The sequence below is a fragment of the Thunnus maccoyii genome, chromosome 19 (genome assembly GCF_910596095.1).
Source record: "Thunnus maccoyii chromosome 19, fThuMac1.1, whole genome shotgun sequence".
Taxonomy (NCBI): domain Eukaryota; kingdom Metazoa; phylum Chordata; class Actinopteri; order Scombriformes; family Scombridae; genus Thunnus; species Thunnus maccoyii.
The window spans coordinates 12,209,798-12,230,703 of NC_056551.1; the positions used below are offsets into that span (position 1 = coordinate 12,209,798).

The 20,906-nt window shown below is 38.4% G+C and overlaps 2 protein-coding genes and 1 long non-coding RNA gene across 5 annotated transcripts; all 3 read left to right on the forward strand.

Annotated features, from left to right (window-relative positions):
* The first annotated feature begins 2,599 nt into the window (after positions 1-2,599).
* On the forward strand, positions 2,600-3,124 carry LOC121885807. Its single transcript, XR_006092615.1, has 2 exons — positions 2,600-2,784; positions 2,863-3,124. It is a non-coding gene; the product is annotated as an uncharacterized LOC121885807 (long non-coding RNA).
* Positions 3,125-5,770: 2,646 nt separating this feature from the next.
* On the forward strand, positions 5,771-15,349 carry adora2ab (adenosine A2a receptor b). 3 transcript variants are annotated; one of them, XM_042395567.1, is made up of 6 exons: positions 5,771-6,027; positions 9,276-9,421; positions 9,552-9,829; positions 10,048-10,179; positions 12,004-12,107; positions 13,146-15,349. In XM_042395567.1, the coding sequence occupies exons 3-6, from the start codon at positions 9,633-9,635 to the stop codon at positions 14,117-14,119; spliced, it is 1,407 nt and encodes a 468-aa protein (XP_042251501.1). In that variant the 5' UTR covers positions 5,771-6,027; positions 9,276-9,421; positions 9,552-9,632; the 3' UTR covers positions 14,120-15,349. The 3 variants fall into 3 exon arrangements, with proteins under 3 accessions (XP_042251501.1, XP_042251502.1, XP_042251504.1); XM_042395568.1 differs by lacking the exon at positions 5,771-6,027 and adding an exon at positions 6,408-6,812; XM_042395570.1 differs by lacking the exons at positions 5,771-6,027; positions 9,276-9,421 and having other exon boundaries at positions 9,443-9,829.
* A 1,805-nt stretch (positions 15,350-17,154) lies between these two features.
* snrpd3l (small nuclear ribonucleoprotein D3 polypeptide, like) lies at positions 17,155-20,700 on the forward strand. Its single transcript, XM_042395571.1, has 4 exons — positions 17,155-17,306; positions 18,123-18,263; positions 19,053-19,245; positions 20,480-20,700. Exons 2-4 carry the CDS (start codon positions 18,138-18,140, stop codon positions 20,542-20,544), a joined length of 384 nt encoding a protein of 127 aa, XP_042251505.1. The 5' UTR covers positions 17,155-17,306; positions 18,123-18,137; the 3' UTR covers positions 20,545-20,700.
* Positions 20,701-20,906: the final 206 nt, after the last annotated feature.

Below are 20,906 nucleotides of genomic sequence, written 5' to 3' on the forward strand. Positions count from 1 at the left end.
TTGGGGTCAAAAAATAGCAGATTTGTTTCATTCGACATGTAACGTGAAGCTGAGGATGAGACTTGCCGACCAACCACAAACACTTTCTCTTTTTATCTTTCTCAATTTTTTGACTCTTGTTCCTGTTCAATATTCAATGTTCTGCTTGTAGAACTGTAAAAAGGAATACTGTATTCTGAAGGCAAACATGTTTGGAAGGCATTTGCAGCCTATGTTTGTACACAAAAATGTTAAATAAAATCTCCTGTATCTACATAAAATGATATGTTTGATCATTTCTTTTGATTACAGAGTAGGTTGTAGGTTTTGAGGCAAAAAGTCTTGGAATATTTTATTTTAGGATTTTCAAATATGCAAAAAACAGTACAACTTATACCCACTAAAAGCTCAATAACTCAATTATACAATACACAGGTAACTGAAAAGAAGGAAGTGAGGGGAAAAAAACCCACACAATTCCAATACTATGACATACTTGTCACTGAGATACCACAACCACTGTACCTGGACATTAGCATTGGCCTACGCTGGAACCAGTTCAAAGGTTACATCAACAGCTGCCATTCAGTTAGTAATTTTTAGTCATTTCATTTTGCAATAGAGAGGGGGGAATCCAACTTCCAAGTTAATGCAATACAGTGGAAACAATAAGAGCTATGACAATGGATTTTCTGGAAGTCTGACTTAGTTTCAAGTCTGTTATGTTTCCTAGGAGACCTATCCATAATTTTAGTCAACGTGTCACATAAGTCACACCAGAAGCAACTTTGGCATATTGCCATGTGCAGTGTATCATTGTTCCCTCAGTAATGCCGGGTCTGAAACACACATTCGAGAATGTAGGTTTGTACCGGTGTAATTTCTGAGGGGTGAGGTAAAGCTGATGAAGAAAATTGTAGTTGACAAGCTTAATTCTGGCATTTACAGGGGCGAACATGCTGTTCTGATACAGATCAGTCCATAGGTCCTCATCTATAGTAATGTCCAAGTCAGATTCCCACCACTCTCTTGACCGATGTATGTTTTGTTTTAGACAGTGATCCATCATTGTTGAATATACCCTTCTAATAAATTGCTTTGAGCCTTTGTTACTGTGAAACACCTCATCCACCCTTGTCAGGTCAGGTAGTATCAGCTGCTCACCCAAACCTTTTTTTTCAGGAAGGCTCTCAGTTGCAAATAACAAAAAAAGTGTTTGGTGGATAAATCATATTTCTCTTTAAGCTGTTCAAAGGACATGGAAATGCCATCACTATAACAGTGCTCCAGGTATTTTATCCCTCTATCATACCAGAGCAAGAAAATTTTGTTATCAGAAATCATTGGTATGAGTTTGTTTTTCCATAAAGGTGTTTTAGGTGACAAATCATTCCTCACTGCAAGAATTTTATGGACCTCATACCATGATCTGACCAGGTGGACAGTAAGTGGGTTTTTCGATTTGCTAATAATACTTTTTGGATTCCACCTACAAATAAAGCCACTTTCCCACCCTTTCATCAATGTCCTGTAATTCAATATGTGTCCAGAAGGAAGAGGAGTCACATTCAAACAAAGACGACAGAAATCTTGTTAAGAGTTTTAAAGATACAATAGGGAAGGGGGATAGGGAGCGATTGAAATAAGTGCATTATCCTTGACAAAATGTTCATCTTTATACAGATGACTCTGCCAAATAAAGTCAGGGGTAGGTCTGTCCATCTCTTTAGGTCACTCTCTATTTTCTGAATCAACTCAGCGTAATTGAGTTTAAACAGGTTCTTCAAGTTGCTATCCACCTGAATACCCAGATATGTAAACTCTTTTGGAGCCCACTTAAAGGAGTCTGGCTGGTACAGGTCTCTACGATCAATTTTACACAGAGTGAGTATTTCACTCTTTTTGTAGTTCACCTTATAGCTGGATATTACGCTATAATTGTCCAGAAGAGCTTGTAATTTAATAAGAGACCGGGCTTGGTCTGTAAGTAATAAAATTGCATTGTCAGCAAATAAACTGATTTTGAGAGTTAATTGACCCACTTGGAAGCCTTTCATGTCTGGGTCTTGTCTCACTGCTTGTGCCAGCAGCTTTAATGCCAGAACAAAAAGCCTGGCAGAGAGCAGACAACCCTGCCTGCTGCTTCTTTGTATTGTGATAGGAGTTGACATTATACCATTTGTGACTATCTTGGCTTGTGGTATAGGGTTTTCACCCAATGAATGAAAGACCGCCTGAACCCAAATTTGCCCAGTACCTGGAGCAGATATGGCCATTCTAGGCGATCAAAGGCCTTTTCAGTGTTTAATCATAGCACAATACTAGATTTGTTTCTGGTATTCACTAAGTGGATAATGTTGAGGAGTCTACGGGTGTTGCCGGCCGAGAGTCAGCCTTGTCGGCCTTGAAAATGATCTTGAAGTCTGCAGTAAGAAGGCTAATAGGCCTATAAGAGGAGCATTTTTGGGGGTCCTTGTTTTTCATGTGAATAACCAATATTAAAGCTATAAATAAAGAATCTGTTAGGAGGTCAGTTATGCTTCCCCCTTCCAGGTGTTTTCCCATCCATGGTTTTCCCTTTCTAGTGTTTCATGTTTGTCCCCAGTCTGTCTCTCTCTGTGTTTGTGTGTGGGCATATGCTGAGTGTGGCCTCCTGGTTTCCCTATCCCAGTCAACCTGAGCACCTGCAGCTGATCTACTAATCAACTCTACAAGCCATAGCAGTATAAAGCCCGGTTCATCTCTCCAGACTCTGCTATATTGTTCAGTCACCAATGCGATACGGACGCTATGGCCAAGCTTCTTGTAAGCTATTTTTCTTTGACTTCTTTGACTCTCTGGCTTTCTGAATGCTGCAAACACTGTTCTCTGCCTGCGCCTCAGGTTCATCACTCCAGCTCCCATTACACCTGCCACGTGTGCCTCATCCTCACCTGTTACTTGGCAGTTTGGATTGTGGATCCCCTAATTGCTCTGCTCTGCCCTTCCTTGAACCTCTCTGCCTGCTTCAGTCCTTCACTCTGCACTGCTATCTACTCCACTCTTCCATTCCCAGCCCTTTTGCCACATCCAAAACCAAAGAATACTCAGCCAAGCCATCATATCCATGTTCAACTCAAGCTACAATAAACTGCCCTTAACCATCCCTGTGTCTCCTGGTCTGTGTTTGGGTCCTAAATTGAACTGTTATATCAGAATCAGGTAGTGTTTGTGTTTTGGTTTCCAGATTTAAGACATCCACAAAGAGAGGGAAAAGCAGATCTTTAAACTCCTTATAAAATTCAGGAGGGAAACCTCCTCCACCTGGAGATTTATTAGATTGAAATGAGAATATGGCTTTTTCAATTCGCTCCTCACCCTCCTATATCAATAAGAATGAATCTATCATGGTGAGATCGCCTGGGGATTCCAATGTATAGGAGTAGTAGTGTTTAAAACAGTCATTGATTTCTTTCGGGTTTCCTGTTACAGTCCCATTTTCTCTTTCTATAGGATTGATAGTTCTTGATTTCTCCTCAGTCTTAATCTGCCAAACCAGGACTTTGTGCACCTTTTCTCCCAGTTCATAGTAGCTATCTCTGTTTGAGTCTAAGGATGTGTTTTTTTCTATTCTGTAAGTGTTCAGCCAGTTATATTTAAACTTTTTGTTTACTGATGTAACTGATATGTCTCTCTGGAGCATGTCATTTGATGTTCTTTTTCTAATTGCAGGATTTCCTTCTCCACCTCAGTAATTTCAGCAATGTGTTTTTTTCTTGAAGCCATTGGTAAAGGGAATTATCTGCCCTCTTAAATACACTTTCATTGCGTTCCACAGTACAAAGCTATTGGGGGAAGAGGCACAGTTTGTTTCACAAAAGATCTTAAACTCTGATATTCTTAAGCTAAATCGCTTTATCTATCATGTCTTTCACTGAGGCAGATAACAGAGAACACCAAGTTCATTTAACATTGCTATCAGTGTTTTTTCTATCTTGGTGTCTCAGCTGACTGATGTACTTTGTGTTTTTTCTTAATATGCTACACAACTTTACAACTGCAGTCATTCATTTAGAGCAAGATCCTCAGCAAGGAACAGAATATGACCATTTGGAGCAGGCCCACTTTACCTTGTTTTTCTCATCATATTTGTTTGTTACCTCCATTATTTGTTGTGTGCTTGACAATTGTCACAAATAAAACTCATATCCATATTTTCTTTGCCAATTCTAATCCTGATGATATGAAACAAGAATCAATACTTTCAGCAAGAGACCCTTTCTGAGTTTTGAAATCTTCTATCCAATACAAAACATCTAAAAACAGTTTTGCTTATAATTGGAGGAAGCTATTTCGAAGGAATGAATCATGGGTCTCACTGATAAACATTAAGCCTCATGCTGCACAATATATATCAGTGCATGATGACATCTTGAAACAAATCCTCAGAATTTGATTGTCTTGGCTAAAGCAGTTTTATGTTGATGAATGTGTTCAATCTGACACATGCATTAAATGTTTTCAACGAGTTATGGCTTTATAATTCAAATGTAGTGCAGTACAGTATACACTTGTGTGATAACTACACTTAATGTTTTGAGAATTTTAACAGGTATACATAATTGATTGGATGAAAAGGCATCTTGTTTCATGAAAATGGTTTACAAACATTAATGCAAGATGAGAAATCCATACACTGCTACATGTAGGCCTACATATTGTTTTGACGATACTGAGTAACATACAGGGTGTTGCTTGTGTAAGAGTGAATGAGAAGTGAAAACTTTTCTAACAGGATACTAAAACAGAATTGTGGTTTTCTTGTGTAAGTAAGTTCAACCATTGGCTTTTACTTTACTGTTATACATATAACAATGAGCATGTGTACAGTTCAATCTTTAAAAAAAACAAAAAAACATGACAAAAACCACCCTACAAGCCTCATCAAAAGAATTCCTCTTAACATTATCCTTCAAAAGGTGAAATGAAACTGAAAAGGAGTTAATTACAAACGAGAAGCTTCCTGTCTTTACAGTATAAGACGTCATTTGTGGTGTAATGCTGAGTTTGGCTAAAGGTCTGAGATAGACTGAAAAGAGAAGTGCCTACATGAAGAGATCGCTTTAAAAGCAGATGTAATTGACCACAGTGCATTTGGTGAAAGACTTCTTGTTTTTCTGTGAGAATCAAAAGTTACGTTGGAAGTGGTTAACCAATATGTACATTTATGTGTCTCAGTCACTTATGGACGATGCAGCCGGAGGATACTGCCCAGAATAGTTCAAACTAAACTCTCACATCATACCTGTAATTTTACTACATACTGTCCCTTGCAAACCTTTAAGCATACACACATTTCTCCCATTTGTTTGTGTGCTCACTTTTACGCGCCGCTTCATTTACCACAAACCAAACAAGGGTGCGTGGTGCGCGTGAACGCAGAGGGGGCTTTCTCACTCTCTTTATGGCTGAAATTTTCACATGATGTGAAATTCAGAGATTTACATCGTTTAATATACTATTAACTATTTTATTTAATCTATTTTAACTACATTTCATTTTATTTTCGTTTCGGTTTCTTTCCTTTATTTTTGCACCCTTATTGTCATCGATGATTTCCATTGGTCCATCAGCGTTTACCAGAATCCCCCACTTAAAACACACACACACTCTCTCTCTCTCTCTCTCTCTCTCTCTCTCTCTCTCTCTCTCTCTCTCTCTCTCTCTCTCTCACACACACACACACACACACACACACACGCACGCACACACACACACACACACACACACACACACACACACACACACACACACACACACACAGACACACACAGTAAAAGCGGCGGCGCGCCTGCGACCACGGTTTCCTGTTAAAGCTTGTCAGTGAGCACCTTGAAACGCCGAACACAAGCAGCGCTCCCATGTCAGAGGATTTACACCACTTTTATTCACTGTGATTCAGAATTAAATGAATCAGACTGCAGTGTTTTTCTACTGTTTAAAGTGCGTAAAGATCATCTGAACACGTTGATAAATAAAGACCGGTTAACATTTATCCAGCTTTATAAGGTAAGAAAGTAATTATTATTTACTTCTTATTCAGATTATGTTTGAAACATATTGGGTCGTGTTTGTTTGGGTCGTTTTCTAACACGAGTAGGTCTACTAACAGTTAAACAGGTGTTTTTCTTTCCATTACTTACCATTCCTACACGTCTGTGTTTTGAACAAAAGCAGACTCAAAACAGTCTCTGACCATTCTTTATGGTCTATGGTTTAAAAATGTAGGCTACTTTATAACAAATAAGCTTACAACAATGAGTAATTAGCTGTAATTATGATAGAGTGTTTATCTACATCCATTTCTATGGCTGACAAATGAAAACAAATATTTGGGATCAGTCTGAACCTTTTTTTCCCACCACTGGACATCTATGACATTAAACACATAACTTTCAGTGCTGTGATTATTGGATCCAGCTGCTTAGCTCAGATAGCTTTAATGTCTCTGTTTTCCTATCTGTGCCTGCAAGAGCTCACACTATGATGTCAGAACCTCTTTTATTGGCTATACACACAGTGCTTTCGCCAATAGTAATAGAGCCACTTTTTGTTTTCTTTTGACTTTGGTGGGGCTGAGCTGGTACAGTGATTGACAGGGCAGTGACAGATCCCCTCCAACAGGATGTCCATTTTCTTATCACTTCCTCCAAGGCCCTTGTGTGTTCACATATAGCCATCTTTATAATAATGGGGAGTAGTTTTTACCGAGGCAGTCAACTGGAAGAGGGAAAAATGAAGGTTCATCTGTGAAAGTTTATGTTGTTGCCGATAAACTTCTGAATTGAGGAAAAGTAAGTCATTTTTTTTCTTCCTGTGTGGGATTAGAAACTTTTGCAGCCACTTGAGGTCTTAAAGAAACCAAAGAGCAAATTTCTGTTGAGGCTTTCCCAACCCACTGGATAAACCATGGTTTTTAAATTCCTCCAGGCTGTGAGAAGGTTTCAGTAGCAGAACAATAGAGGAAATGTAGGACTTTGGTCTGATGTACTGCCAATTAGGATCACTACTGTGTTAACAGAGGGAGATTTATGAAAGAACAATGACTGAAAACTTCCATGAATGTGAAATGAGTGAAGGGGAAGTAAATGGGTTTTTCTGTTCTTGTTACATTTTCAACACTGGTACATGCAGTGTCTTTTTACATTTACATGAAAGGACACTAAAGTGCAAGTATAGGGTCACTAAACAAGCTTTCTTCATCAAGAGTACTGGTGGTGCACTTTATTTGAAAAGAGCTGTGTAGTAAAATATTTATTTCTAATCATGTACAAGTCTGAACCACTACAATCAGGAAAAATAAATGATACCTTCTACACTTTTTAAACTAAACAAATATAGATTTGATCTGAACTGTGGGATATGTCAGTTTCCGATCTCAATGTGTGTGTAGTTTAATATTACTCAATGGGGAATTCCCTCTGATTAGCTAATATTTCGTTATCTCATCTTTCACAATACATTTTCACCTCACAGCTTATAAGAGAATGACAATCAGATAGCCGTTAAAACATGAATGAAATTATCTGACATCTCCTGGATTTGAGCACAGGCGTAGTCAGAACTCGAGCAGCAAGATGAAGATTAGTGAGCCTCGCACTGGCTCCGAGGACTGACTGAAACTGATCAAATTCATTTTGTGGTAAGATTATAATGATGCTTCATCAGCATTGCCTCTGTGGTTACATTTCTAACACAGTAGGAGAAAAAATGGGCTGGGAAACAGGGTGATTAAACAGAGAATGGACTGGGAATTCCTATTCACTGCAACATGCTGACGTAAGTTATCTGAAATAGGTCAGAATGGTCCCAACATTGCTCCTATAGTAACCAAATGGCCCCACTTCAACATCACAGAATCGCTTGTTTGTCATATATTCAATCTTGTTGAATCATCTCGTCAATGATGACTCGCGGTATAGACCTTGGCAGGAATTAGGTCATATTTACAGATCGTTTTTTCACTGCAGTCAATTACTTTCACCTCCAGCATACGTCTGCTCTGTGGATTCTGTCCATCGACTCGTAAAAGCAGCTTCTATATGTGTGTTTTCTGTTTTAACCAACAGGATAAAATGTGTGCTATAGTCAGGGATGAACTGCCAAACAGAAGCTCAGTTAAGATGTTAATGCAGGTATTATATCGATATTTAAGAGTATTTAAAAAATCCGCTAATGATATATCAGCCAGTAGTCTTTTTTTTACATAAATATTTTTATTAGGATCCCTTAAAGGTATAGTTTGTTTATAGTTTTTGGGAAATGTGCTTATTAGCTTTTTCTGATGAGAGTTTGGTGAGCCTCCTGTCAGTAACAATGGAGCGGCAGGCAACTCCCCGTACAACCGCAACTTGTTGTTTCTACATTTTGGTTTGTAGATGCATTAAAGAAACAGGAGAGGCCAGGCTAGCTGTTTCCCCCTGTTTCCAGTCTTTATGCTAATCTAAGCTAAACGTCTCCTGGCTCTAGCTCCATTGATATATTAGTCCTGAGAGTGGTATCAATCTTCCCGTCCTAACTCGCGGCAAGAAAGCGAATAAATGTCAGGTTGCAACAGATCTGGTTTGGATGATGCTTCCAAGTGTGCTCACAACAGAGCACATCAAAGTAAAGCCAGTATCATCAAACTCCTAAATCCTTTGCTGTAGTTTTATTTCAATGATTTCTATTCAATAATTAATTTACAGCATCAAGTCCTCCTCAGTTATTAATATCTGACATGATCCGGAGACTTGTCTTTCTCAGTCGCTCGAGTTGTTCAGTTACCCCAGTAAACTGAATAACCTGGCCTACATTTCCTGAAGGTTATCTGAGGTTGTACCATGTTTGTAGCAATGTACTGTAATCTGTTTACAGTATAGTGGAATTTAGTTGAATACCCTGAAAAAGGCGCAGGTCAACACAGTACAATGACTTTGAAATTTATAGGTGGTTTATTTTGTGTAATTATCAGTGATTGTGGAGGAAAGCACGTCATTGGCTGGAATGATTAGTGTGTTGAAGGGTTTCGGGAAACTTTTCCTGAAATAAAAGGTGCATTGTTGAACTGTCTGCTTTGGCCCTGTATGGAAAACAAACTTTCCTGCTGTCTTCCAGAGATAGATGGCTTTTCTGACCTATGTGTGTGTGTGTGTGTGTGTGTCTGTGTGTGGGTGTATATATGTGTGTGTGGTAACTTGCAGTCTGTTTGCACAGGCCCTGATATTGTGTTCTCTCTCTCTCTCTCTCTCTCTCACTCTATCTCTCTTTCTCTCCAGACCACCACTCTTAATTTGGCAGCTTTTGGGAAAAACCAGACACTCTCTCCTCAGTAGTCCGCCATAGTCTCTACCAAAGTCGAGTTGAGAACAAAAGAGACAAACACAGTCGCAGAGACAAAAAGGTTGACTGACAGACTGATACAGTAAGTTTGAAAGTAAAAGTTATGAAGGAGGTATAGCATCACAAGCGTTGTTTGTGGTGGCAGTTTCCTGCCTTAGCTGTCCTCCTGTGACACATTCACTCTTTTTTTTACCATGTGGTCTGGCAAACAGGTATTTTCTGTAAAAATATGCTGAGCAGCTGAGTGTGTGGGATGAGAGCGCAAAGAAAGCAAAAAAGAGGAAAAAATAACCATGCAGTATTACCAGCCAGTCTATATTGGCATGGAGCTGGTAATTGCCTGCCTGGCTGTGGCTGGGAACATCCTGGTGTGCTGGGCTGTCTGCCGCAACTCCAACCTGCAGAGCATCACCAACTTCTTTGTGGTGTCACTGGCAGTGGCTGATATTGCTGTGGGGCTGCTGGCCATCCCATTTGCAATCGCTATTAGGTATCATTTCCTTTGTTGTTTCATTTAAAGATCACTTAATCATTTTTGTATGACTCATTTGTGAAAATCATACTAAAATTTTGAGAGCCGGACTAATTTTGTGTCTCAACTTAAGAAAAACAACTTTAATAGATTTGTCACAATGTAATAATGATGTTCATGTCATCACATCTGTCTTTTTTCTGAACCTGTGATGTTTTCTTGCAAACCAACACCAGTATCGGCTTCTGTGCCTGCTTCCACGGCTGCCTGTTCATGGCCTGCTTCCTTCTGGTGCTCACCCAGAGCTCCATCTTCAACCTGCTGGCAGTCGCTGTGGACCGCTACATTGCAATCAAGAACCCACTCAGGTGAGAGGAAACAATGGGATTACATCAAACGTACTAACAACTCAAACTGGGACAGCTTTCCACGCTTGTTGGGTGTAAACTGTTTGTACCTCAATTTCTAACACGCTCTTTTCACATGTACAGAAGCAAGTCAGAGGAAAAACATTAAATCTGACAGGCGTCCAAAGCACACATGCAGTGGCGTAGCAAAACGCATTGAATTATAGTGAGATATTATTCAATTAAAGCTAATCTGGCCGGCTGCGGGGCAGACAGAGATGTATGTCTCCACAGCCTTTATTGGATTATTGTTTGTGTCCTGATGGAAGTATTAAACCTGCTGAATGCTTTGATCATAATCATCCATATAAATCAACACCAGTCAGACACCATTACTTTAAAATGCCTCACTTATTTTGCTTGTTCCTTGCTCAGTCCAACAGGTGCAACAGGTATTTTGACACACACATTGTAACCAAACCCACCGTTTCATTCAGAACTGCATCCTTGTTTGCTTCTGTCATGAGTGGATATTTAATCAAATAACCCACAGCAGGTGATACATTTGCATAAGCAGTTACATAACTGCTTGGTTTTGCCTCTGTGTGTGTATGTTTGGTTACACTGGTTCCACAACCCTGGCATCAATGATCAGAGAGCTAATAATTCATCAGTTTTAGGACGCTTAATATAGCGTACTGGCTGCCATCCTGACAAAACATTGGGACAATTTTAAGTGATGTTAACAACAATACTGAACCAAATCTGCCCACTTATTAGTTCTGCATGAAGCAAAGTGCACTTTAATACTGCCAACAAAAGTTATATAGGTAGAGATTCACAGTCTTAAGAAATACCTCAATAACTTGAAGATGTAGGGATAATTATGAAAAGAGACAATTGAAATGTAGAAAGCCAGATTTTAGAATAAAGTTGGAGTATTTGAAGTCCAGTTGACTGGACATCAGTTGCTCAGACAGTTTACTTACATGTGACATTCTAGGTGTCAGTATTGCTAAAATAGACCAAAGAAAAAAAAAAACCATAAAGCTATATATTTGTGGTAAAATATCAGTGTCTTATTTTAAAATACATTTCTAGAGCCAATGACAGTAGGTATGGTGTTTAGCCAATATTTCAGTTTAACAAGCCCAAAGTGCAACTTGAAGACTGTGAATCCAAGTGCAAGTCTGCTTTGAATTACCATCAAAATATTAAAGCTTTAACTACAATTTGTGTTTGACCCATGTTAGTGCAGTAAATCAACAGATATTAATATATACCATTTTGTATTTCATTGCATTGCTCAGAGGCCTTCATATGACTACACTGCAATTACAATAATTATAATGAAGAAAGGAAATGCCATTTATAGAAGATGTATGCACGCTCCCACAGCTGTTTGCAGTCATGCAACAACACTCAGCAGAATTTCACACTTTGTCTCTTCTACCTGCTAAAATGAAAACAGTAGAGAAGCCAGAAGGAAGAACATAAAAAACAGACCTCTTCTGAGTTTTATTAACAGACATTTGCTAAATCAATTTCTCAAAATAGATTTAGATATTTGAAACACTTGATGTGTGTGTTTTTTATCATCACACCTACAAATGATCAGCAGCACTAAAGAGATACTGGTTTAATGGTGGCCTCGATGTGTTCTGTATTTAAAAGGCAGCCATGCAACAATATGAAAATCTTCAGCAGAACAATTGAAATCTCGCTTCAGCTTGTTATATAAATAATCCATTTAGGCTTGAATGCACATCCATTACTACCGCAATGAGATTAGATAAAGCCATGTATTATCGTAAATGTATTATTGTGTTCTGCTCAACCTTACAGGTACAACAGCCTGGTGACAGTGCAGAGGGCAAAGGGCATCATCGCATTGTGCTGGGTGCTCTCAGTAGGCATCGGCCTAACACCAATGCTGGGCTGGAACAATAGTGAGAGATTTAATTTGTTATAATGCAAATGTGTGCTTTCAGTGCCTCCTAAAATTTTCTTACTAACTACAGGAAAACATGCACAAGGCATCTGTTACATCATCCATAGGTTTCTGTGGGGATGTCTTTATGGCTTAGTTGTGGTTTACATTCATTTGATTGCAGGATATTTACAGCCAGAATATGAAAATTAACATGTAAAAGCAAGATTTCATCAATACAAACACTTTCCTAAACAAATTGTACCCTACACTCCAGGATCCCGCTACTAGAACAACCATTTTCAAAACTGAAATATGAGGGGAAGTAATAAGCGCATGAAAAAAGACACATATAAAAAGAAGGGTTCCCTGTGGCGTTTTTTACCTCTAGTAGCACTATGGAGCAGTTTTGTTTGTGTCGTACACACGCATGAGGACACAGGTGACGTGATACACAGTCCTACCAATCGTTTCACACTATTCCACTGATCTACAGGTGGCTGTAATGCGCAGAGAAATACAGCAATGTATCAACAAGGACAGAGACAAAGAAGACTGCTCAAGTCAGTAAATATAGATGTAAGCAATGCAGGATTTATAATACTTTCAAAAAATCTGTTTTACAAATGTTTTATGAGGAGGGAAATGGATTCAACACATCTGTTAGATCACAAGATTACACGCAATGAGATTGGATGAGTAACAGTGAATGTAAACATATTTTTTGTTTGTTTACAAGAAAACTCCACACTGGTGGAAAAACGCATTGGTATCTTCTTAGAGAAAAGTTGTCCCATTCCCTTCAACTGTTACAATTAGAGGAAATGCATCTGATTATCCACAATAGCTTCAATTCAGCTAAGTGGTTAGATTATTTTAGGAAACCGTTCAGGTGCAATCCATCGTCAGCATTGACAGTAGGTGCCTATGAAGACAACTATGACAAATTACATGAAAAATACTTAACCATGTAAGATCCTTTCTGTTGTGTAAAAAGCATTGTATTTGGCTGACATGATCAAAAAAGGTAATAAATTATTCTGACTCTGTTGTACAGGTTTGAACTCCACAAACTGCAGCAACAGCAACAGCAGCTGTTCCGAAGGCATGACAGAGTGCCTGTTTGAAAGTGTGGTTAGACTGGACTACATGGTCTATTTCAATTTCTTTGGCTGTGTGCTGGTGCCCCTGATGGTCATGTTGGTCATCTATGCCCATATCTTCATGGTGGCACGGCACCAGCTCCGATTGATGGGGATCAAAGTTGCACATATACCTGCTCCTCAAGAAATAACCTCACCCGCAAGCTCATCTCGTACGACCCTGCAGAAGGAAGTGCACGCTGCAAAATCGCTGGCCATCATCGTAGGTTTTTTTGCTCTGTGTTGGCTTCCCGTGCACATCATCAACTGTTTCAACTACCTGCGTCAGAACTGTGACCGCCCACATCCCTGGGTGATGAATACTGCTATCATTCTCTCCCATGCTAACTCGGTTGTGAATCCCTTCATCTACGCCTACCGCATTCGGGAGTTCAGACAGACCTTTCGGAGAATCCTGTATCAGCACATCCTAGGGAGGAGGGATGGACTTAGGGTTGGGAATGGTGATGGCAGAGGTGATAAATGCAGCAGTGTCATGCAGGCCTCTTCCGATACCTGTAAAGGGGGTTCATCATGTGGCACAGTGGTGAATAGCTATGTCCAAGACCCAAGTCTTGACAGAACTCTCCCAAAAGCAACCTGTGAAGCCTCTAGCCATTGGACATCAATGTTAGATGCTGCACCAAGCAGCTACATACCCAATGGAAACCAAATAAAGGGTAGCACCCTGTCAGCAACACAACAGCAGCCATGCATCACAGGATTTTCTGCACAGGATGGAGTCGAGTCAATCACATATCTAGGGGGGACAACAGATGTTTTGGAGGTGAGAGACAGTGAGAGCTGTATTTCTTTTGTGAATGTTCAGGCTCTCTTCCCAAAACAGACTGGCCCTGCACACTCCACAAAACTTACAGAAGTCTCATGACAAAATATTTAGTTATTGAAAATATATTTGCTTTCCTCTTCCTGAAGTCAAACATAAACTGATTGGAAAGCAATATTTTTGCCTGCTTTGACACTTTGTTCTCCTCAACCGTCTCTGGGCCAGATCAGATCAACAAGCACACAACAAAAATGGTAAAAAAGAAGGTTGATGTTTAATATGGGCATTCTCTTAACATGTAGTTCAATAAGATGTTTGGCAGTATGTTCTTTTTCTAAGATAAAGGTGATGTTTTTTCAGGTTGCATATCTTTAAAACAATGTGCATTTAGAAAACACTACTTTCTCAGTTGTACTGTATTTGCAACAGACTGAACTTTAAAAGGCTTGAACTGCAGTATTTGTCATTGTTGCATCATGTCACCTTTTGTAATCTAAAAAAGTATGATTTTTTTTTACTTACAGAAGAATTAAAAGTCATAAGTACTTATTAGTTCACTGTTTTTCATCAGAGGTCACTTTCTGCTTTAAAACTTAGACCCAGCAATTTATTACCAGTTTTACTATGAACCGGCTTATAACAAAGACTCTGTACCGCTGCACACAAAGCACAAGTATGCTGTTGTATGTCTTACTGAGAGCTGTAACTAATGGTCTAAATGAACCATAAAACATTCCTCTTTGACAACTTGGGGAAAACAATGATGTTTGAAGGCAAGCATCAAGAGTTTGCCTTCTCTTGATCTGATCTGTTAAAAAGTCATTTTTCAAAGCGCTGGATGGCTACAGAACAGTCGATGTTGCCAGTTTGGTCAGTGATTTGATAACTGCCCGGCAACACGTGTCCGTTGCTGGTTCAACAAGTATGTGACATATGCGTCAAAGGGACCAATGTATACAGGCTGGTTACCAACCAGTCAAAACAAAGAGCTTGGTTTATGAAGTCAAATATCACTGTCTATATCTGTTGTGTGGCTATTTTCAGAGTCAGGCTCATACACATAGACAGCATAAAAAAAAACCACACACAAACATAGTACATACACATCACCGCAGACTACTCAGCAAGAGGTGTTTACAGAGTAGCCTGGCTGCTGACGCCAGTCAATTAGCCTAATGCAATGGAAATCAAGTGAAGGTTCATTTGATGATGTCTTTTATTATGCCATTATGGTTTCCCTTTCCTCATTAAAAAGCCCTTCCACTGTGGGAAAGACCTGCATTAAACAACATTTACGTGCCTTAAAGCAATCCTGTAGACATGTCTCCAGGAATAAACATACATGGGTATGTATCTAGCTCATGTATGTTGTTTCAAAATCCATATGCATCCATTATTTATCGCCCTTTGTGATCATGTACTGTACTGTATTAAAACAAAGGAAGCGATTGCATTTTAAAGCTTTGTTTGTTGTGCTATCATGATAAGCATGAGATATTGGTTATGACAATTATGTGAAGATTGTGCTGGGTATGAGTGATTAGAATCTAAGTCACTTTGAGACAATAAAAAAAACAACTCCTTGATAAACAAGGGACTGTTGGAGTCTGTTGTCTTGTAATGACAGACAAAGCTCCAACTGGACATCATGATGGTGTGCCATACAGTCATAAACTACTATGTAGGAGTGATGATAAGAACATGCAAAATTTTTGTATGCCCTTTTCGAAAGAACAGGCAAATTAGCAGAGACTCTAACACAATTATTTGGCAGCAAAGGCAAGGTTTGTTTAAGGATTATCTTTCCATTCTCTATCAGGCAGATGTGGTGGATACACCACACAATGAAAGAGCATGCTAAATATAAAGTGAATGCCTCATGTCTGACTGTTCTGGCAAAAGTCTAAATGTGCAATGTAGGCTTTGTGATGTTAGTATATATGTGTAGGGCGTTGTTTGGTTGGCATGGATACCAAACTGGATAAATTCTTGCAAGTTTAACTTTGATGGTCTTGTGTTCAAATCTGTACAAAAAAGTCTAGTAATTCAGATCAGACCATACTGTAAAGACAACAGAAATTAGAAATGGTCATTGTGGCAAAACACTGAGCAAAACACTGAGCATATTTTCACTAACACATTAACTAGATTCATCCATTAAATTATACAAATCAAATTTTAAGAATTATAAGGTTCTACCTGCCAAGTGATTTTGAGATATTAAGGTTCAAAGTTTTGGCATCCTAGTTAGCAAAACTGATATACGGTACAGTTCTCTTTTATTTGTCAAAATAACAGACACCCTTGTATTCTAATATCAAAATCCTATCACATTTTTAAATGGGGTTTTTCAGATCCGGTTATTTTCAGATAGAACTTTCTAACTCTGAGAACTTTCTTTTCACTTGGGATTATACATTTCTATCTGCTGAGCTTCACAGAAGGTGATGATTTTGTTGAAAAAAGTAGACAGATTAGTCTTAATTTGTTTTAATACACAAAATCAATGTCTGAACTGCTGAAGGGAGTTATGATTTAGAATATTTGGGCACAGGCGACAATTTAGCTGCATGTTTTAAATTTAGACATAACTACATTTGATTTTCATTGACAGATTTGAACTGATAATACAGATCATAAAGTTTTACCAACAACAAAATTCAAGACAATTGGGAAAAAAAACAATTATAAACATGGTTAACGCATGGTAAAGAGGCAGAACCTGATTGGTTCTCCTGTCTACATTCTGAGCATTGATTGGTGCTTTGCAGATGCAATCTTGTAGCAACAAGTTTGAGATTGATTTTTGAGAGAGAACCTTTTTTTTCTTAAATGTTGGGGGACATAATGCAGAAATAAAAAAATAAACCTATACAAAATGTTTATTACTTGTCAATAGTTCTATGTGAATAACTAATTTTTGCCAAAAAATGTCAGATAGAACTTATAATTCTAAGGTCACGAAATAATTACAACAAAATCAATTTGTGGAGAAAGTTTAACAGGTCTTTTTACATACGTTTTAATCAGACAAGTTATGAAGATAGAGTAAACCTACGGTTCAATTCAGGATTTTTCATCACTATATGCAGGAACTAGATAAAAAAAAAAAAACAAGTCCCACAATGCACCGCGGGACTCCACAGGAAGCACTTCATTGAACCATTGAGGCATTGTGGGTAGGCGGAAAAAGGCTCAAAAAGATACGCGAAAGCGACAAACGCACGTTGCATAGTCGCATTAGAAAACCAACAAAAAGGAAGAAAATAGTTCTCAAGACAGAATCGAGGTAAGACTCTGAGCAGATTGCATTGCAAAATAGCATTTTCACAACAATGATGTTTGTGTGTTTGTGTTCATTAGAGTTAAACCAACGCTAATTCATTCAGTCTGCTAACATGGCTTCGTCTATTATGTCGAAACTCGAGTCCGCACTTCAATTCACATTCATATTTTAAATTACCTTTTAAGTCGCATAAGGCATTAGTTTGTTATATTTTGTACACATTACTCAAAAATGTGTCAAGAGGACTGAACTCGTGTTACGTTATTGCGTCTTCATCAAATGCCAGCTAGCTAATGTGGCTAATTTAGCTAGCTAGCTGTTAGCGGTGAACTTGCCCTCCTTTTGCAAACGGTTGGTCATATTTGTCAAAATTTTTTAATTTGGATTTTTACCATTTTCATATCCTTCCAAATATCAGTCCTGGCTTTTGTATGAAACCGTTATATCATTCTTTGCAAAGTTATGTGTGTACGTTTCAGGCCAGCCGCTACTAGTGTTTAATGATGGTTAACGCTATTTATGTGCTGTATCGTCAACAATTCTCCTTTTTAGAACAGCAAATAGAGAGCCTGCCATTCTCGTTTTTAACCTGTTCCAATTTTCAACGCCATATGAGGGCTTTTAGTGACAAAATATTTGTCTAACTCAAGGAGAGTTCTAGCAGCTTGAATACCAAACATAAAAGTAATGCTGTTGAATATAATGTAAACAGCTTTATTGTATAATGAAAACATACTGTGTAAGGGAAAGCCTAGTGTTGCATGATTTATTATGGGACAAAACATTGTAACATTTCATGCTATACATTTTGTGTTTCAGAGAAACGGTTGAAAAATGTCCATTGGCGTACCCATCAAGGTCCTGCATGAGGCAGAGGGTCACATCGTGACCTGTGAGACCAACACTGGAGAGGTGTACAGAGGCAAGCTGATCGAGGCTGAGGACAACATGAACTGCCAGGTTGGGCCTTATTAAAGAATGAGTTATAATCACAAATGAGACTCCTCCGTAAAACCTAATTTCTGTAATGTTATGGCCTCTTTCATTTTGGGTATGTTTCTGTGTCACCCTGCAACTAAATGTGTTTAGATTGTTAAATGACATGCCTGAGTACTTCCATTTTACACAGTTTGTAGTATGAGCTTTAATGTTTTGTAGAGTGTAGTTCTTTGTGGTGGTCCTTTTTAAAATAATTATATATATATATATAATTGTAATTAAGTGACAATCCAAACAGCAAACTCTGGTGGGGAGTCATATTGACACATTAGTTGTTGAACTTGCTCCTCGAGTTCTGCACCTCTGGCCCCAAATCCTACTAACTACTTAGTATTTGCATTAACTTGTATCCTTGGAATTAATTGTTATCTGATTTTCCTTTTCACAGAAAGCATTTTGAACTGTCACAGAAGGAAAAACACAAGTGTAAATAAGAAAATCAAGGATAGCTGAATTCCATTTAGCTGTTTCAGTTTCAGGGTCCTGCTATTGTGCTTCACTGTAACAATATCATGGTTGACTGGCACATTTAAAGACAACAAAGCCATTGTCAATGTTTTCTGTCTATGATTAGTCAAAATATCTGCCCTGAAAATGTTATTAACAAATGTATGTTTTGTGCAAGTTAGACTAGTTCCTCCTGAAACTGAATATTTAACTATGGCACTAAAAGTGGTCTTTCAACAATGTGTGTTTTTTGTTTTTTTACACTTGTAGCTGAAATGAAGCATTTTTCCCCTCTTTACACAGATGTCCAATATCACTGTGACCTATCGTGATGGCCGAGTGGCACAGTTGGAACAAGTGTACATCCGTGGCAGCAAGATCCGCTTCCTGATCTTACCTGACATGTTAAAGAATGCTCCTATGTTAAAGAGTATGAAGAACAAGAACCAGGGATCAGGCGCAGGAAGGGGCAAGGCAGCCATTCTCAAAGCACAAGGTGAGTGGGAATGTTTCGAACCAGTGTCACCCCGAACATTTCAAAGGACTCTGGCTTTTTGCTGGCACAGCAGAACTGCAGCTCATCGTAAGAGAAATCTTTCTGGAGATGCTGCTGAATCCCTTTTGTTACTTGTCAATGCATTTACTTGCGCAAAGCACATTAATTATAGATCAGTTTACAATTTTTGGGAACCTCATGCTTGTGAATCGTACTTGCGTTTTGACACAGAGATGAGATTACAAATCTGAGAAAGAAAGGCGTACAGATTTAAACAGCTTTCCACAAAATGGCTTTAAAGCAGTATTAACTGAGGTTGAGGTGACAAAAGTAACCCCAGCTTTTGTATACAACATCAATACAATAACAGACACCTTTTTATATTGTTTTAATGGACTAAAGTAGCCCTGCATTAAACACTATCCTGTCCCTACTTTGGGTCTGGCAGAGAGGCATCGATTCAACTCTGATTGTTAGTTAAAGGTAATATTTTAAACAGGGATATTTTACTTAATCGCGTTGTACATGTGTTTGTATAACTGTATAAAGCCGATCACAATATTTACAATCATTTCCAGGTAAAAAAACCCCCACAAAAACCCTGCATACATACCCTACATGCAGTTTAATGGCGCAGTTGATGTTAATTCAAAGTGTATACATCTCATTTAACTAAAATGCATGTTTGATGCTTTCATATACCATTAATAACAACACTTTAATGTTAGGTTTTAGATCTAATTTACCTTTTGGGCCACAGACTAAAGAAAACACAGCTTGACTTTACCCCAAACTAGCAGTTAGTCTGACTGCCGATGAGATGTCGCTGTTGGTTAGCTTTGGTCTATCAAAGATGCTGGTAAGGCAACAAAGCAGAAACTTCAGGTCAGAACAGCATGTTTAACTATATATCTTCAAACGTTACAGTTATGGTTGAAAATAAGAAATAAACAGGTTTGCTGATTTCACATATCTCTGCAATTCAAATCGACTGTCAGTTGTCTACTCGGAAGTGACTGTTGTTAGCGCAACGTCGCAGTGATTCGGTCTATTATCCACATCTTGCATGTGTTCATTTACTTTGTAGATCATCTCTGTGGCAGTCCTGTCCTAAGTATCATAAAATGAGTGAACAAATGGGGCTTTCTGTGACCTGTCATTTTGTGATAATTTCTAAATTATACAATTTTTCTAAAAATCCGTTTTGTTTTTTTTTGTCTTGTTTTCTCTGCAGTGGCTGCAAGGGGCCGAGGCCGTGGTGGAATGGGAAGAGGCAACATCTTCCAGAAGAGGCGATAACTGCTCCAACTGTGTTAAGATTGTTGCGTTGTATAGTCTTTTTTTTGTTTTGTTTTTTTGATTTTTGTCTTTGGAATGGACATGTTTTGTTTGCTAGCTTTGCTAGCTTTGCAAGCTTTGCAGTTTTTTAATGAAAATAAACATATTTCAATTTGATGTTTCCTGTCCTTTGCTTAACTCAGCTTGGATATTTTTGCGTTACCACTTAAGTTTTTTTTTTTTTCCTCACTGAAGGCCAGATTTACTGGCACTATTCATTTGATCACTTCATTTCCCTACCTGTTCCTAGCAGATTTTGCATTAGAGATATTTTTTTTCTTTTTTTATCCATAAACAATAAATTCAGGTTAATAAAGTACTTA

Coding starts and splice junctions, on each gene's coding strand:
- adora2ab (XM_042395567.1), top strand. CDS start 9,633: ATGCAGTATTACCAGCCAGTCTATATTGGCATGGAGCTGGTAATTGCC. Junction 9,830..10,047: donor CCATTTGCAATCGCTATTAG/GTATCATTTCCT, acceptor AACCAACACCAG/TATCGGCTTCTGTGCCTGCT. Junction 12,108..13,145: donor AATGCTGGGCTGGAACAATA/GTGAGAGATTTA, acceptor TCTGTTGTACAG/GTTTGAACTCCACAAACTGC.
- snrpd3l (XM_042395571.1), top strand. CDS start 18,138: ATGTCCATTGGCGTACCCATCAAGGTCCTGCATGAGGCAGAGGGTCAC. Junction 18,264..19,052: donor AGGACAACATGAACTGCCAG/GTTGGGCCTTAT, acceptor CTCTTTACACAG/ATGTCCAATATCACTGTGAC. Junction 19,246..20,479: donor AGCCATTCTCAAAGCACAAG/GTGAGTGGGAAT, acceptor TTTTCTCTGCAG/TGGCTGCAAGGGGCCGAGGC.